The 18,010-nt window shown below is 42.4% G+C and overlaps 1 protein-coding gene across 7 annotated transcripts in view; it reads left to right on the top strand.

The window, feature by feature from the left end:
- Positions 1-18,010, top strand: part of BICD2 (BICD cargo adaptor 2) — a 95,227-nt gene that overhangs the window by 54,090 nt on the left and 23,127 nt on the right. For all 7 annotated transcript variants that reach the window (XM_054837798.1, XM_054837795.1, XM_054837801.1 and 4 more), the window contains exon 3: positions 17,171-17,323. In XM_054837798.1, coding sequence (XP_054693773.1) covers positions 17,171-17,323 — 153 coding nt within the window. The remainder of the gene's footprint in view (positions 1-17,170; positions 17,324-18,010) is intronic.

The following is an 18,010-nucleotide window of genomic DNA, read 5'->3' as shown; positions in this document are numbered from 1 at the left end:
TGATAATGCTGGGATTTTTCAGGTCTGTGTCAAACAGACACACAATTGTTTATCCTGGGGTTTTTTGTTGTTTGTTTTTTAACCCTAGAGAAAAGGAATACCCGGCATGAGGACCTCTACAAAGATAGTTTTATCACTCCATCCTATTCTCTTCCCTCACATCGGACGAAGGGTCATGAGTTTGTTTTTCCAGAGTCTCAGGTGACTCTTAACACTCATGCTCTAGTCAAATCCTGTAGTTAATTTCCTTAACTAAGTTTACAGCTTATCAAGTTCACCTACACTCTCAGAATAAACCTAAAAAAACCTACCCAACCAGCCCTGACATCTTTGTTCTTCAGTGAAGACCTAGACCTTGGTCTCTGAATGCTTCACTGAAGGGCAGACAGAAATTGCTGACACTCTGCTTAGGACAGCTTCAAGTGGAAGGTGATCTTCAGTCGCTGGAAACGTAAGACACACTGCATTAGATCAGGCTGCTTTGACCACAGCTGCCTTACCTGCACAGTAATGTAATTGCTTACAGTCATCTCTCTGTATCCTTGGACATAGCAATATTACAGATGTTTGTATCACCTTTCTGGGCCTTGCAGTTAAAATACGTGAACAGAGGTGGAAGAGACACTGCTGGGAAGCCCAGGACACAGTCTGTTCACAATATTTGACTGTTTTAATTGCTGGCAAGTGTTTTATTTTTCAGAGCCATTGTTTTCACTGTGTTAGGCCATTAATTTGTTTGTTAGACATGACCCTAGCTGCTCAGAGTGATGATGGCTGACAATTCTTCTATAAATACACAGTAATCTGATTGCTGAAGTTCTCCGGGTTTCCTTAACATCATCACTGAAGGAAGCGTATTCCTGAAGTTACAATTACACTTCTCTTTCCCACTAGGATTTATAGCTAAGATGCTGAGTAGTCCTTTGTGTTGCTTTCTGTTTCTCCCTCTTGAATGCACCAGTAACCTGTACAGGAAAATGCACAGCAGATCTCCCCTGCAGCCAAGGAAGGAAAGCCTCCATGTTCTACGTTCCCTAAAAGCTGTATTGGGAGCCATGCTTAAAGAAAGAGGTTAAGTAGACACAACATTTTATTGTGCTCTGAATTACAGAATGCGCACTATTGGTAAGTGGCCAAAAGTGTGTTCAAGTAGTTTATTACAATGTATTGTTGATTTGAAGTTCATGTAGTCTGACCTGTATCAAATCAAGAGGGCTCGTTCTTCCCTTTTTAAATAAATGGAGGGAGGGATACATTTTTAATGTGACGGAATCATGAAATTCTCAACATTATCACTTAATATTTCTGGATATATTGCAAAGGTCAAAGAAACTTGAAATAATGTTAATCATACAGCAAAAATATGCTCATAGAACACTTCTGTACACACTTGCAAGGCGTAGAGTAAACCACCTTCCCCATTCTGAATAGTGTCTAATCTGTAATGTTGCATATATAGGCGAACAGCTTAGAGAAGGGAAAGTGGGGCAAGATTTATTCTCTTTCATAATAAGAATCTTGGAAAAGAAAGGAAGGAAAAAACCTGCTTAATCTCTAGAGGAGTTCTTTCCAAGCAGAAAGGACAGTAGCAGAGGAGGATTGGCAGCTTTTGGAAAGCAGAAGTGTGAAGAACGGGAGAAGAGGTCAGAGATGTGAATGGTATTATAACGGTGTCAAATGTAGAAGGCAGGGAAAAGGCACGTTTTTCATGGAGAATATGACTTGAAGCAAAGGGAAGAAAGATGACTTTAGTGGTAATATTTGGATTAATTGGAGTGAAGGAGACTGAAAAGCTCTGAAAGTTGATGATAGAATTGGTTGCTGTGGAGCAAAGGAGCTTGGACTTTTGGCAGTGTAAGAGTTTTGGTTGCTTTGAAGGAAGGTGTAAATAAAGGCTTTTCTAGAAACCTTGCCTCTAGGAGGGAGGTGCAGAGTTGGAAAATGGAGGGTTGGGGTAGGATGTTGACAAGGAGCAAGGAGCAAGCTTCTTTTGTTTAAGAATCTAAACCAAAAAAGTCATCTCTTCATTGCAGATTATGGTGAGCTTTGGTAGAAAGCCTCTGTAGTGGGGCTTGTGGGTGGCTTTATGCTTTAGCCTTGTGTATGGAATGAAGCTGCCTGAGTGCTGGAATAACTGCCAGTGTAATCCAGAGGGAGCCAGAGCTGGAGAGGTGGATGCAGAGGCAGGTGGACCAATTAGACAGTCAAGTTGCTGGGGAAAAAATAGTACAGGAAAGCAGAATTATGTGAGAAAGCTGAGTGCTTTGCATAAAATTTTTATAAGACCAGATTGTAGGCTGGTGAGTTGTGAGGAAAAGGATATTTTGGGTTAAAAAAAAAAAAAAAAAAAGGCAAGCTCTGCCTGATGACTTGCAAATGTGACCTTCTGAGGGTTGCTCTGGGTGGTGGTGTGATTGTCTGGTCTGCAGGAATGGCTGCAGGGTTGATACCGCACCTCACTTACTGCCATTCCCGTGCGTTGGATGGGGAAGGCTGCAGGAGGAAGGTGCATTTGCACATTGTCTTTTTCGTCCTGAAAGCCTGTAGAAATGGATGTGTTTATCAGCACTGAATTTGGGAGCAAGGCAGCAGTGTGACATGGCTTTCAGTGTAACACTGAGGATAAAGATGGTTCTTTCCCATTTCTCCCTGTTCAGGGATCCCATGGCAACCCTTAACTTACAGTGGAAAAACCTCTGAGCACAGAGTCTTTCGCAGAGCTGATTACCTGTGGATTTTTAGGTCCCTTCTGGGCCCAGGTGTAATGCTCAAATAATACCCCACTGCAGCCTATAGAAGATAATCTTTGATTCATTGCTGGTGTTTTGAACCGTGCATACAGAAGCACATTTAAATAATGCTAAAATACACTGAAAGAGAGTTACCTCTGAAGTGAGCAGTGTGGCTGGAAATAAGCTGCTGAACATGCTGCAAATGTAAAAGTGGCTGTTTGCAGATTGGTAAAGCTCCGTTTTTAAAGCAAAGCAGTTGACAAGCCTGTCTTCAAGGTACTGAACCCACCAAATTTCATGTGCAGGACTGGATTTCTTGTCCTCTAATGTATTGAAAGAATTAGAAGGGTCACAGTGTGAATAGTATTGTTTTATTTTAGAAAAAAACAAACCAACCTGTCTTTTGTCCAGTGCAGGAAGTTCCAAGGTGACAATAACAGTATGAGAGCGACACACTGCTGGCTCAGCACGCTGCAGATGGCAGCTGGTTTCTTCCCACCTTTTTACCGTCATTGAAGCTGATTTTTAAACTGTTACCTTTTTTTTTTTTTTAAAGAATGATGAGAGCTGCGTATTTTTACAGAAAAGAAGTACTGCATAGTATTTGTATTCATTTGAAACATAATAAAAATCCATTCCAAAGAAGATGAATTGTCGAGGAAATTCAGTTGATGTGCTTTGCACATATTCAAGGAGGCATCTGCTCGTGATTTCTCTATTGTCATTGTGCACTGATATATTCAAAGGGAAGATGTTAACAACAGCGTTTCCCTTGCTATAACGGCTGCTGCTTAGAGAGTCAGTGTCCAAAAATGAATTAATACTGAAAATGGAGGCATTGAAAGTCACCATTTAAACTCTGTGTATTTTCAGGTTTCAGATTTTAAAGTAGTAGTAAAACAAATTCTTCTGACACTGTAAAACTCTAAATAATGATTCTCAAAGTTTCAGTTAGCAGTTAAGATTCCACGATGCGCTATTGTTTGGGAATTAACCCGGTAGCGTGCTTGCTGGGGGGATCTTTTCATTGTTCTGTTACAATGAAATTGCTGGGTGCCTGTCGGTCGGTGCGGCAGAAATAGCAGGATGAGGCTTTCTCTTTAGTCAGGGCTCCTCACAACCTTCATCAGCACCGTCAGTCTGCCCAGGGTTTCTGACCACCAGGAGCAGTGGAGGGAGACAGTCTCTCGTACGCAGCTGTAATCTTTTTAGCAGATGTAAAATCTATATGCACGATTGAAAGAGTAGCTGGAAATGCTCTAATCAGTGAAATGGTCGCTTGGAGTTACTTTGCAAATTGTTAATTAAAGAGATTTGTTCTTTGCTCCCTCCTCCCTGCCATGCTGAGTGAAAACTTCCACTTTGCCTGTAGTGTGATTTTTCAGATGCAGAAGCAGGGAGATTGCTTTGTGCTTGGCACTGCTGCCATTAAAGTAGGTGGCCCTTGGCAATCTATCCAAGCTAGATTTGTTTGGGTCAGGTTGGTTGGGTTTTTTTTCCTTTAAATAGGAAAGAGCGTGTACTACAGTATGCCTCAAAGCAGTACTGTAATCTGCTTGCGAAAAAATTTCCTTTGTTCCACCTAGTAGTTCTGCACTGATAAACTGACTCAGAACTGCATCCTGAGATTTATTATAAAACGTGGTTTATGATAAAACATTGCTTGGGCAGAAGCACAAAGAGCCAGCAAGGAGATGTGCCCGTGGGATCAGAAATAACGTTGCTGTGCTGTTGCTGCTCTTGCAACTGTATTAAAGTCTGTTCTTTTTTTGTTTTTTGTTTTTGTTTACCCTAGGTTTTGGTTTTCAAGTTTAGTTTTGATGTACTTTACTGATATTCTTCTCTTTTTTAGGTGGATTAAGTTTGGGGTGGTAATGTATCGTCTCCTTCCCCTGCTCCCCATAAATGCTCACTGGTTCATCTGCAGGTGAAGGAGGGGATCCAGATTTTTTTAAATGACGTTGATTAGTATTCTCTCCCTTTATTTCATTAGTGAATGTAGCTAACTCATTATCTCCTGCTACTTTTTAGCATTTGATTGCCCTAAGGGAGGTATCTGCTGCTCTAGAAGTAGAGCAGATGAGAGAAACCCAGGGCAGTTGGTGTTTCACTGAACCAGAGCTACCTTTCCACTGTGTGCCAGGTTGGCGCTGGCCTGAGCTGTTCCTGGTGTAGCCAGGACTGAAGGGGAAATGCTGAACAGAGTAACCAGGTATTGAGTAATCGCATGCAATGAAACCCAAGCTGCTTCTCCGTGGGGTAGCTTAAGTCTGGAAGCTGGAGAGGTAGCCTCGTTTTTTCTTATCTGGGTTATCCTGACCCTCCATTGCTGCAGAGATTGAAAAGATGAATGATTTCAACCTGATAACTGTTTTGGATCTGGTTTTTGAGAATAGCTAAGGAAGTTCATGGTGTTACACTTGTGCGCCCAATGTGAAAATAGCAGCTCTAGGAGCGATATGTGTTGGGACAACTTGTGGCTAACTAACAATACAGACGGTCGTGTTGGCACAGGCACTGACAACTGCTTCCAAGAATGGGGTGCTGCCACTTCCACTGTCATGGTATTTTGCCCTAAAATGCAGAATCTAGGATGGAGACTTGCCTTTTTCGTGTCGTAATGGTGGCAGTGTAGGTTCTGGTGGTTATTCTAACGTAGCTGTTTGATCTTCACAATGTCTCAGTCATTTGAGATCAGAGGAACTCAGACAAAAGCTCTTGTGGGAGGAGAAACTAGCATGGGGTCAACGGACATAGCATTTTTCATGACAAAGGGACTCTTCTGGTTTGCTGCTGCCAGTGCTGCCTACATATAGATTTTTATACAGTATAATTTTAGTGTGATATATCGCAGTAGTTCTTACGAGAAAATAATCCTTTTTTATAGAAAGAGAGCAGTGTGCTACTCTTTTCTATGGCCAAAGATTGATTTTACTTTTTTTCTTCCTTTATGGAAATATAGGTCAGTGGCCTTATAACAGGCACAGAGTGCGCACTTTGAGTGCGAGTAGTTGTGAACATAACAATGTCTTGCTAATTACTGGTATACAACTTCAGTGTACCGTGTTCTGTGCGCAGAACTTGACCGCTCTGTCCAAAGCGTGTCCTGCAAGGAAGAGGCTGCTGTGGTGTAAATGCATTTGGAACAGCTGACCCAGTGGTGGTGTTGGCTTTTCGAAGCTGCTTGTAGCTGTAAGATAACAGTCGAGAGACAAAGGAAATCTCTGGAAACAGCATTTAGCCATTGTTTGACGAAGATCCAATTGCTGTGTCCCCGCATCTGTTTATTTCTGTAGAATACAAGCGAGATGTAACTCACTGTCTGAAGTACAACCGTGAAAAGGGAAGGAGATTTCATCATTTAGTCATAATATATGTGAAGTAATTGTATTAAGTCATCAGAAAGTTATTAAAGTCTGTTCTGCTAAGTGGTAAACAAGGCTGCTGAAAGAAAATCTGAGCTGCTTGGGTCCCGCTCCTGTTGTAACCTACAGTTTGTTGGAAAAGAGACCTGCAGGCTGTGGTACACAGCAGCCGGGGTTATGCCCACACTGATTTCCTTCTACTTTGTTGTTGCTTTTCATCCCTCTGCACTTTATCCTCTTCTCTCATCAGTGGTTCTGCCTCTAGTTTAACGCAAGATACACACAGCAACTTCATTTAAAAAAATTGCACTAGAGACACTTGCAATTCGTGCAGTACATGTGCAAGTCGGTGTGTTGTGTGTGAAGCATTACTGGAAAGTGTTGCTGGTAGATTAGAAAACAACAACTTTGAATTGGGAATGCTGAGTGGTCCCAGCTTGACAGCATGAACCATGCTAGAGCCCAGCTACATGGGTGTTAGGAACTGTTTCTGCAGCCAGACAGAGGAAGACGCTGCCTGAAGTTGGCTGTTTGTGTGAGCGAAGGCTGTGCCATTAGCAGACCTTGCTCAGGAAGAAGAGGAGATAAGATTTTTTTTTCTTTTTTTTTTTTTTTTTTTTAAATCCAGAATCACAATACAGAGCTTACCGCATCCATGAGCTACGTGGTTTCCTACAGCTGCCGAGTACTCGGGTGTTTCTGATGGCCCCAGCAGCAGAGGAAGGCTGCTGCTCCGAACTCACGGGCAGACCTGGTGGGCGCTTCTCCGAGTTGGGCGCGGAATGGGTGTCACTCCGTGGCTTGTACCGTGTCCCTGTGGTCCCCTGGAGCTGGCAGACATCTGCTTCACCTCTGCTGTACTCCAGGAGGAGTACTGTGACTGTAAAGGGAAATTCTCTCTATATTTTTTTTAATCCAGCCTCTGCAAGCTCCCATATAATATTGTTAAATATTACGGCATTTTCCTTCATTCCTTTTCTATGCCTTTTCTATAAAGAAGTACCATTTCCATAATCTAAATGTAAGCAAAATCTTTCATGTACCGCTGCTACTTATAAAGCGGTATAATAGGTATCATTAATTTAGATAGATAACTCCTTTGGGAGTTCATTAAAATTGTTTGAAGTAGTGGTGGAGCTCTAAGCCAGTGGTTTTGAGATGATTGCATCTCGGTAGGATTGGGTGGTATAAACTAAGCATTTTCCACATCCAGGAGGTGTGGCACCTTGTGAAAGTAGGCCGCTAATGCTGGGAGTATAAATTTAGCCAAAGCTTTCATCTCATGTTTTACATATAAATTAGTTATGGCCAAATTAAATCAGTAGGAGACTTCTGATCTTTGATAGCTGTACCAGCTTTGACATTTTGTCAATATTATTTTAATTGTAAATTCTTTTAAGTCTGATATATTTGTGGTATCTAGTGCTGAAGTCCCATAAACTTGCTCCTGGGCTGCTGCCACAGTATGGTAGTGTTAAGTCTGCCCGAGAAAGACTCACTGCTGGAAACGTTTGACAGAAGCTTTAAAATAGGCCTTTAATATTAGAGTAAGAAGTATGAGTAAGAAAATAAATGAGCCTTCAACAGACCTTGTAACAGAGGAGGGCAGGCTTTAATTAACAGGAGAAACTTGTACTTAAGATTATTGAAAATGTGTGGTTTGTGGACATTTCTGATGAGGCAAACTTAACACGGATTTGTGAAGGGACATAACGGCAGAGTAAAACTGCAATTCTGGACTGTAGGCATGAAGCACAGAGCACCACGTGGAGTAGTTCTTCTCTAACATCATTGAAGTGGGAGGTTTGAGTCAATAATTATCAGTGATTAACAGAAGGACGTTAAAGTCAAAAACCAAGAGTAACAACAACAACAAAAAATACTTGACTAGTGAGAAAAGTACGTAGAAGTTATACGTAGGCTAGACAAAGTGGTTAATGGAAATACTGAACCATTAGACTCATTTTCACCTGGTTAGGGACAAGCGAGACTATTCAGGACTGCCATTATGGCAAGGAAGGGTCCGATGGCATTAGAAGGGATTCCCAGCCGCTTCCCTACCAGGCTGCTTCTGTCCCCAGGCCATTTGTGCCCAGGTCCGTGGCAGCGACTGCTCTGTAAGGCTTTCCCGCTCGGCAGGGCCAGGGCACGGGGCGTGCGGGCAGCGGGCGCGGAGTTGGGTCAGCTCTCTGGGAGAGCCACAGCACGTAGGTCCAGCAGACGGTGAATTGGCACCTCTCCGAAAAACGTCTGTTGTGGGTATGTTGTGAGCCGTATTCCAGCAGCATGGTTGCTTTTGAGAGGAGAAGTGTCTTCCTGAAACCAGAGATGGAGGCCAATTTCTGCATAGGGAGATCAGTCTGTTTGGAGTTTGCTACCAAATTATCGCAGTGGATTGTATGTGTTTGACTCTCCTAAGAGACCTGGTGCATCAGAGGAGTCCAGATTACATGCTTCAGTTGGGAAATGAAACCCTGAGAGCTTTCAAGGATTGAAAATCAATTTCAGCAAATTACTGTTTCAAAGTTTGCTTTGTGATCTCTTGTTCTGTAACTCCTTAGAGCCACCACAGCAATATCTCACTTGTAGGTTTTATTGCTGTTTTCTGTTACGGAGTGCAGATATAGGGGATGACTGGTTTTGTTTCTTAGCTTTTAATAAGCAGTCTTAATGTGAAATATAAAAAAACTGTGTTTGATGTCACAGTATACTTTTTTAAAAAAAAATTAAATGTGGCTTAGATTGAAATACATCTTTGGTAATATTTTATTCCCCTAAGTGTGGGCTGTAGATGAAACCACAGAAGAGGCAGCAGAGGCTCTTTATGCTTTTATGTAAGTCTAGCTGGTTTATTGTTCATTTTGTTTTCCTGGAAGGGTGCTTCACCTTTCCAGTCCCTTGCTAGTTTGCATCTGTAGGGAGAATTACTGCAGTTGGAGCTTGAGTTCAGGTATTCCTGAGGTATATCTGAGTTCAGCTATTCCCCAGGGGACGACATCCCTGTGCCCTCCCAAACCTGGGGGAATGACAGGCAAGCTGTTGTCTCAGTGACTGAGCTCTTTTCTTCCTTTCCCTTTCAGCTTGGGGGAGGGTTGTTGAAACAGCCTCAAGCGTGTTTCATTAGCATCTGAAAATACTAACACAGTGCACAGCAGACCCTTCAGAACCCGCTAGCCGAGGCGGCAGGCGTGTAGCTTTTGCTGGGCAGCTTTTGCTGGGCGCAGTGGTGAGCATCACCCATCTCTGCAGGCGGTTGCGTGGGGACACTTTTGGTGGCAGCAACCCTCCCGAGGGCTGGGCTGGGCTCCACCAGCTTTTCTGGGGGTGAAAGAGGACAGCTACCTAACAGTTTATTGGCAGGCCTTGGAAGGGTTAAATGTTTTCTTTGTGGCGGTGAAGGACATGGAAGGCTGCCAAGCATTTAGATTTGAGATTTGAAAAGCAGCTGGAGTTTAACTGCTCTTAGCAAGCGATTCAGTGCAGGAAGGGGGAGGCTGCAGTAACGTTGCACAGTGCCATTCATAACACTGGTGTTAAGTTTGGGTCGGCGTTTTCCATCCAGACTCCCATGCTCTGCTGGAGCCGCGGTGCAGATCCCAGGCCCTCCCGGCGCTGCAGCGGGACAAGTCCCCGTCTCCAAAGAAGCGTGTCTGGGAACAGGCAGAGGGAGCAGGGTCGCCTCTTCTGCTCCTGGAGCTCAGGAGTGGCTCAGTTTTGTAAGTGGTGAGATCGCTGTTTGGAAACAAGAGCGTTAACAGTAACTGACTTATTCCAGTTTTAAAATGGGTTATTTTGGATGGATTATAAAAGTTGTCCTCTGATCTCAGAGACTTATCAGTGTCCCCAGCTTTTGATCACAAGGCTCGTTCCAGTCCTCCCAGCTTCTCCTGCACCATTGATCCATTTGCTTCTGTGAAGACATCGTGCTGCTGCCGCTGCCTCCGTGGGCTTGCACCAGTGCCAGACAGTGCCTTGTGTCTAGTGCCCAGGGAACTACTGGGCAAAGACCATTGATTTGGGGGGCAGCTAAAGCCTGTGGGTCAGGGGAGGTGTATTTATCCTCACCTGCGTTGTAAGCTTGCAGTTGGAGAGTGTTACTAGAGCGGGGCTGGATTCTTATACAAGGGACTTAAGCCAGAGTAAGTGGTGTTTTGCCCATCCCAGCCCTATGTGTGCGGGTGTTCGCCCCTCTCGTGACAAAGAAGGGGTTTGGAGGATGTGCTTTGGATTCGACTCTGAATTGGATCAAATGGCTGAACAGATAGTTAGCAAACAACACATTAAGTAATAGGACATACGTATTGTAGCAAAGCTTAATGCTGATTAAGTAGTTATAAGAGATTTAAATGCCTCCAGGATACACTGTAGTAACTGAGTTTCAGCTCAGGTCTCTCTAATATTGTGCAACAAAGAAATACATGACAGTGCATTTCTTTGTTCTCCAGTGTTGCAATGAACCCATCCTTAATGTCACAGCTTCATAAAGCATTTTATATAATGGCTTGCAAAAAAAAAGTAAATCAATAAATCTTGAGCTGAGTACATTAGCAGGGTGGTGCACCAGCATTAATCACAGGCATATGCATCCATAGTAAGATGCTTTGTCATGGGGTGAGTGTTTGGACAATGAGAGGACAGGTGAAAAAAAAGCACCAAACAACAAAAAAACCCACAAAAAACCCCACACAAAACCAAAACCCAGGCAATTGCGCACATTTGCTACCAAAGTTTCAGTGTAGGTGCATATCTTCCATTAACGCTTGAGAGCTATTGGGATCGTTATGTATAAGTCATGATAAATAGTTAGAATGTTCTTCGCCCCTTTTCCTGCAGGAGAATAAACGTGCCGTGAAATGCACATGTACCACCTCTTCTTCCCTGCCATCTCTGCTTTTTGTTCCCTACAGGATATTTGTCATGGAGTTCAACCTGACTGTGCTTGGGACCACTGGGCATGTCTCAGGTGAATTAGAGCTCTTCAGATCTTGTCTCCTAGTCAAAAAAAAAAAAAAAAAGTAAGACTTGAACTTCTGCTAGGAAAGAGAAATCAGGTCTGGTTCACTCAGTGGCTCCAAATCATATGGGTATATGCCTGTCCCAGGTGACGGAAAACCTTGAAAGGGGTGAGATGAGGGACTTTTTTAGTAAGTTCTGTTAGTGTTAGTTGCAGAACAACCCCAGGTGCTCACACAGGTGTTCCCAGTGCTGTATTTGGGAGGCTTGTATCTGTGCTAGCAGGGCAGAGCTGCTTGCAGCAGCATCTCTGAGCGTTGTTCAGACCCCTGCGAGAGCACTGGGACAAGTGCTGCGCTGGTGGGCTTGGAGCTTCTCGCCTGCTTTTGACTGCAGTTGCCACTGCTAGATTTTTGGGGGGGATTTTTTGTTGTTTGTTTGGTTTTTCCCATTCCCAGAGTGAAATATTATTTCAGAGAGGCACCTGGGAAGGGAGACTTTGACCAAGATAGGAGTCATCTGTCTTTTGGGGATTTTTTGGCTCAGTAATTTTTTTTCTGTATGAAATACGATTAAAGCTTGACTCTGCTTTTGAAAACACACAAACAAAACACTATTTCTTCTGCTTCTAAGTGACCAGTGTTCTGCCTTCCTCTTTCCTTCCCTGTTTCTATCTGTCTCTGTCTGCAGTCACACCAAGGCTTAGAAAGTCAAGCAGCTTTTCAGTAGATAGACCATGTCCTGGTCTGACTTCCAACGACAGAGTGGAGAAGAGTCCAAACTACAGTTTAGCATAATATCTACTTTATTGTTCTCCAGTGGGCTTGTGTGAACAAGACACCAAAACCACTTGCTATGAATTCTGGAAAATAGAGTCTGACTGATGTAGGCAGTGACTTTCTCTACTGCTTGCGCAGTCTGTCTTTTGCAATATGTGTTCGAATGTGTTTGTGTTGTAAAACTGCTGAGAGCCCACTGATTTTTCTGTCACTTGTAAGAACTATTTTCTTAGTAATTTCACGTGCAGTGTTTGGAGAAGAGGAAGGACACAGATGCCAGATAAAATTAGAAAAAAAACCCAAAGATTTGTATCCAAAGGATGGTCCATTTCTGTTGTGTAGGGCTGGAAAAGGATGTCTGTGGCTCATAAACTGAGTCAAAGTATAAAAGCTTTGATAGCCACATTTGAGTAACTCTGTGACTGTCATATGTCAGTGAGAATAGCTGAAGGCTGAACAAATGTCTGAAATGCAAGGTAGTTGTTACATGTTTTTACATATATAGAAAACAGCTATAGGTGTAGCTGTGTCTGGCTGTCAGGCTCCACCAGACTTTTCATTTCCCGTCATTCAATGCGTGGGATATGTGTGTCTGTTGTGGTATAGCCTGAATTTTATACAGGGGTTGTATGGGAAATAAAACTGCTTCTTGTCCCAACTTGAGGTTGCCTGAGCCATGGTACCTACAGGCGTTTGTTTTATAAATCTTTCCTCGTACAAAGGAGCACCTTATGCTGCAGCAGTACGTGTGCACATGTGATAACATAGGTGCAGGTGGGACTGGAGGCAGTTTCTCCTGTGAATGAGGAAGCAGAACCAGGCTACATTTCTCCTTTGCATAAATAAATAATGTTTTTGTACTATTATATGGTTCTTCTACTGTAAGAACAGAGTGGGCAAAATTTTAAAACTGAGAAGGTCAGGTAGCTCCAGCATCTGAAGAAGACGAGACAAAGAAGGGCATCACCAGGAGGTGCTGCTGGTCTGCCTCTGCAGCCCCAAAGTGTTTGCCCATTGCCAGGGGCTACCAACAGCCTTGTACACGGGTGATCTTTATTGCAGTACTGAAAGTACAGGTTTCCAAACCTCCTGTTCATATATAATGAACAGTTGGATCTAATGGAACTTTCTATCTTTTTTTCCCCTGCCAACTATTAGTGTTTTGTTCTATATCTGTAATACAAAAAAAATTATTTAAGAGCCTGTAACTTGAGAACTAGGGGAAGATTATTTTTGGTTTCTTATGCAACCTTAACTTGGCTCTGTTCTAGGAGTATTTTATATCCCAGCCCTTAATTACACAGTTATGTCATACTTTGCCTCAGGACCCCAGTCCTCACATGTGCAAAGGAAACACAATTAAAATCAGATGGGCAGCTGTGAATTGCAGACACAACTTGCAACTGCTGGTCTTTGTAGCCTAAATAATGTAACTTGTTAATTGTGTTAATGTCTAGTGATTGACTTGAATTTTTCTTTTTGTGCATAGAAAAGCTTTATGGTCCATATTGTGAGTTCTTAATTTGCCTGGCCATACCCGGGGTAGATGATGTAGCTTTGAGGTTGGAGTGACAGCTGTGCATATGAAGGCAGTGTTCAGAACAACAAGGTGCTGAAGAAGGCGCTAAGTTACTTAAGCGTCTGAGGACTAATCTTCCCAATTCTCATGCTGATATTTAATAAAATGTCTAAGAGATGATATTTTATGTAATATTTTGGTGGACTTGGTAGTGTTAGGTTAACAGTTGGACTTTATGATCGTAAGGGTCTTTTCTAGCCAAAATGATTCTATGATTCTATGGTTTTCTTCTCCCTCCAGAAACAGAATATATGTGAGCTGCTGTCCTTTCCACTGTATTTCTTCCAAAGAGTCTGCATTCTTTTTGTGGATTCTTCCCATGAGGAACACAAGAAGGAATGATCATATCTAGAAATACTTATTGCATGAAGCATTAAATCTGATCCTACAATTAGTAATAGATTTGGGCAAAGTAGGTTTTGACTCTGATGATAATGACATGTGAAATTAGGTGTGAGCATGTTTACTGCAGTGGGGAGCTCAAACTGACCCATGACCTCATGAGCTGGTGGAGTTCAAGGTAACAGAAACTGTGCTAGTGCTACAGCTTTGCTTGCAAGATCAGCCCTGGGCTGGGGACCTGGCGGCTGAGCTCTGGTCAGGCTGTGCAGTGCCCAAAACAAAGGAGGGAACCAGTTGCCTGGGATTTTTTTTCTCCCATATTTTAATTCTCAGAGTTAAATTATACATAACTTTATATGCTGAGGTGTACTAGAAAAGTAGGTGCTGAGGAGCAGGCTCTTTGGCAGCGATGAAGGCCAGTGGTTGTGTTTTTGACGTGCAGGCAAGGGCAGATTCAAACTGGTCTCAGGAAACCCCTGCTATTTCTAGCACCGGTGCTGCTCGGAGAGGCCCCTCACAGAACTCTTTGAGGCAAAGCTGAAAGGGTGAAAATGCTGAAGACAAGCTCTCAAGAAGCAAGAGCAGAGTGCTCTATGGCCATTGAGGCGAAATCACTTTCGTATCACAGTCTTTTCCTGGGCAGGGTGAACGAGCGGCTTCTGCGTAGCAGGAATATTCTCTAGGTTGAGAAGTTGAGGGGTTTTGTCAGGTAGATGAATGCTCAACGGGATTTGATGGCCATCAATTCTCCACACAGTGGTAATGATATTATAAGAGCTATGTGATTCGCATTGGGTGGAGGTGTGACTGTTGGTATAGCTGCGAGCCTAGCCAGGCATGCCCCTGGTGCTCCATCTCCCCTTCTCCCCCGTGCTCAGGGCTTGCTTAAGGAAGAAGCCACTAAGCCACTGAAGCAACAAGAGTCACAGAAACATTCAAACTCCTCATCCATAGGTCATCTTACTTTGTCTGTGCACTTGAGGAGGTGTAAAACGCCACCTGTGAGAACATGTGCAATGTACGTGTGCCTGTCTTCAAATACATGAATACTGCTTTCTTTATGGGCAATAGAAAAATCTGATCAAGGAAGGATGCAGTAGCTTCTCTTGCCTGCAGAAAAAAGTCCTTCCATTTGGTCAGTTAGATGACATAGCATGGCACCCAATTTGACCATGCAGCTTGCAAGCATGCACATTTATTTGACGAGAAAATGCTAAGAGTAAACTGAATGTACAGCTTGTTAAACAGCCAATAAATTTAGGTTATATCTTCCTTCCCTGATCAGGAAACAAGGGAGCTATTTTTAAATCTGGCCTTCCTGTACACATTGAAATAGAAAGATTTTTCTCATGCTAGAGAGAGCACAAAAAAACTTTCACGTTAAATAATGAGCTCTTACTGTTGCTCTGAATTAAACAGGCAGGATTGGACAGAAACCATTCTTTCTAGTTCAGCTAGACCAGCTCCAATGATTTCTCCAGGCATTGACCTCTGCAAAGATTAGATCATCCAGGGAGGAAGAGCAGCAAAGCAACCTGAATGGTGGGAGGAGAAGCTTGCCAGTAGCTTTGTGGGAGGTCTTCCGTTGCATTTCACTTAGTGGGGAATGGGAAAAATTACAGATAAGATCTAATTTGTATGAAACTCAGTTTAATGCAAGAGCCTTTTGCAATCCTAACTGTTAAACAGTTTGGATTATCTGGCTGGAGGCTCTTTCTGCCAAAGGCAAGAGGTCTTCATCACAGTTGTTAAGAGAGAAGAAGTTAAGATGTGAATTCATGTCAGCCTGTAGCCTTCAGCTACCGGTGTTGCATCCTTCCTTGTGGCCCTGGGTTTGTGCAAAGATAGAGCCAATGCTTGCTCAGGCGTGGAATATGCGATGTAGCAACTTTTCATTTGCATTGTTGTACCGTAGTGTCTGTTTTCAGAAATTAATATGTATTACAGCTTCTCAGTGTGCTGGGAAGTAGTGCTCTTCTCTTCATTGCTAAAAATAAGCAGACAAGTTTTTATAATCTAATCTCTACTTGACATATGAGGGAGCTATAATTTAAATTTATTGGTCTTAACAGTTGCAGGCAATTCCGAGTTTGTGTTCAGAATGCACCAGATTTAAGTCCTGGCATATGCTCCTGCTGCAAATACTTCCTTTATCTCTTAGCTTTTTGTAGGTGCCTGTTGATACCTGTTGTATTCCTTCTGCGTATTGCTGCTGCACACTCACAAGAGGACTGAGACCATATTTTAGTCATTGCTGACATTCTTGTTTCTAACAAGCAGTGGAGAACACTAAGGGAATCTGAGTTTGTATACCAGAGCACGTCTTGGCTAGGCTGCTGGATAGATAAAAACAGAAATAAGGTGCCATAACCGAACTACCTGAATTGATAGGCTGCCTCTTTCAGCTCAAAACAAACATGAGCTCATGATTTAGAACTGTTTGGAAAACCATCCTGTCACTTCATAATTATGGCTGCTAAAATATCTGAATACTATTTTTTTAGGCAACCATATGGCATATTTGCCTTTCTCCAAAGATATTTCTGCTAATGTTTTAGAACATATTTTTCACTTTATTTTAATTAAGTATCTAAAGGTATGACTTGAAGAAAAATAATGTTGGAAAATAATAGAGCTAAGCCCAGTGAGCCATTCACATAGCTGGATATGTGCTAGCTCAATTTATTTAAGTGCCTGTGTATATTCACAAAAGATCTAAAGATCATACTACTCCAATATATTGATTTTTACTTCTTATCTATCCTGAAACAATAATGGTATTTTTTGTTATTTTTTTAAAGTCTCGCTTTAAGGTCTTGCCTAAGTCTCGGGGCTGAGGGGAGGGAACATTTTCTAAGTCAACCACAGTTGCTATTTCTTTCTACCGAGGATCTTGGACTTCATTTGAGCTTTAACTCAATATCTCTCTCCAAAAGGATTCATTAGAACGTATTTCCAAATTATTGCACTGGGCATAAAGAAAAGGGCATAAAGAAAAGGTCTGTTGAAAAGCAGCAGCAAATAACATGTGCAAAAATGTCTTTCTCTTGTGAAAAGGCCCTTCTTGTTTAAGTGTTAACAGATTCAGGCATTGGCTTCTGATCTGGAAATCTCTTGTCTGTTGGTTACAGCCAGTGAGACAACATAGGTGTGAATGCTGCTTTCTCTGCTTGCTCATTAACTTTTCTTGGAGTCAAGAAGGGCAAGAATTTGTAAGAGAAGCGAGAAAACAAAATCTAATTATTGCGTGAATGACTTGGTTTTCTGTAACTTTGTTTCGGGGCTGGGGGGGGGGAGGGGGGAAGAGTTTCTGTTTGAATAGCATCTGATTGATTAGTGCACTTAAGGAAAGATAACATTTTGAAATGTAACTGTAGCTGATCAAGTCACCATCCTTTTGGGGTGGGTTTGTTTTTCCAGGTCAATCAGAATGTGGAGATCCAAAGGGCCCGTCTGCGAGATGATATTAAGGAGTATAAATTCCGAGAAGCACGTTTGCTGCAAGACTACACTGAGCTTGAAGAGGAAAACATCTGTCTCCAGAAACAAGTGTCTGTCCTGAAGCAAAATCAGGCAAGTTTCTCAAAATAGTGAGCGTTGCTTTGGTGGCACCAGTTAATTCTTGTGTTATGGCATGGTTCTGTCTTGTTTGAACATCCAACCACTTCTTTTCTATGTTTGTACTGCTTTTGAGACTATAAGCTCTATATTTTAGTACCAAGAGTTGTCCCAAAATGTTTAAGTCCTTTCTGACTGTTTATACATAGAAGCAATAAAGTCTTATGACTACTTTGACCTCCAACTCCTTCCATTGCCTTCTGTCTCTCATATAGAAGTCTCTACCAGTCTGCTTTGATACATGGTTTAGTCTTTTCACTACGCTATTTTTTCAATGTCTCTTTGCAATACTCTCCATCCATCCCTCTTCTACAGTATCTGTAACTGGGTGTATTTCTGAACACGTTTTTTATTGCTACGTAGCGCTTACATTATCTCTCCAGTTCCGTACTCCTCTTCTAGCTACTTTCATTAAAAATGGACTACTATTATAGTAGCTCTATACTGTCAGACCTGTGTGACTGCTTTTCTGAAAATTTGTGTTTAATTGCACAGTTCCAGCTGTTTTCAGAATCTTAGAAAACTGCATTTTTGGAACAACTCAAGAATTTCCCTGAGTTATCATTTGCTGAGGTAATTAGAGTAGATGTGGTCTTTGGCAGAGCTTGCTTATCTTCATCTATCAATTGGGGACTTGCTATT

Source organism: Grus americana, chromosome 11 (assembly GCF_028858705.1).
Source record: "Grus americana isolate bGruAme1 chromosome 11, bGruAme1.mat, whole genome shotgun sequence".
Lineage (NCBI taxonomy): Eukaryota > Metazoa > Chordata > Aves > Gruiformes > Gruidae > Grus > Grus americana.
Note: the sequence above shows the minus strand (reverse complement) of the source record. Positions and strands in the feature narration are given on the sequence as shown.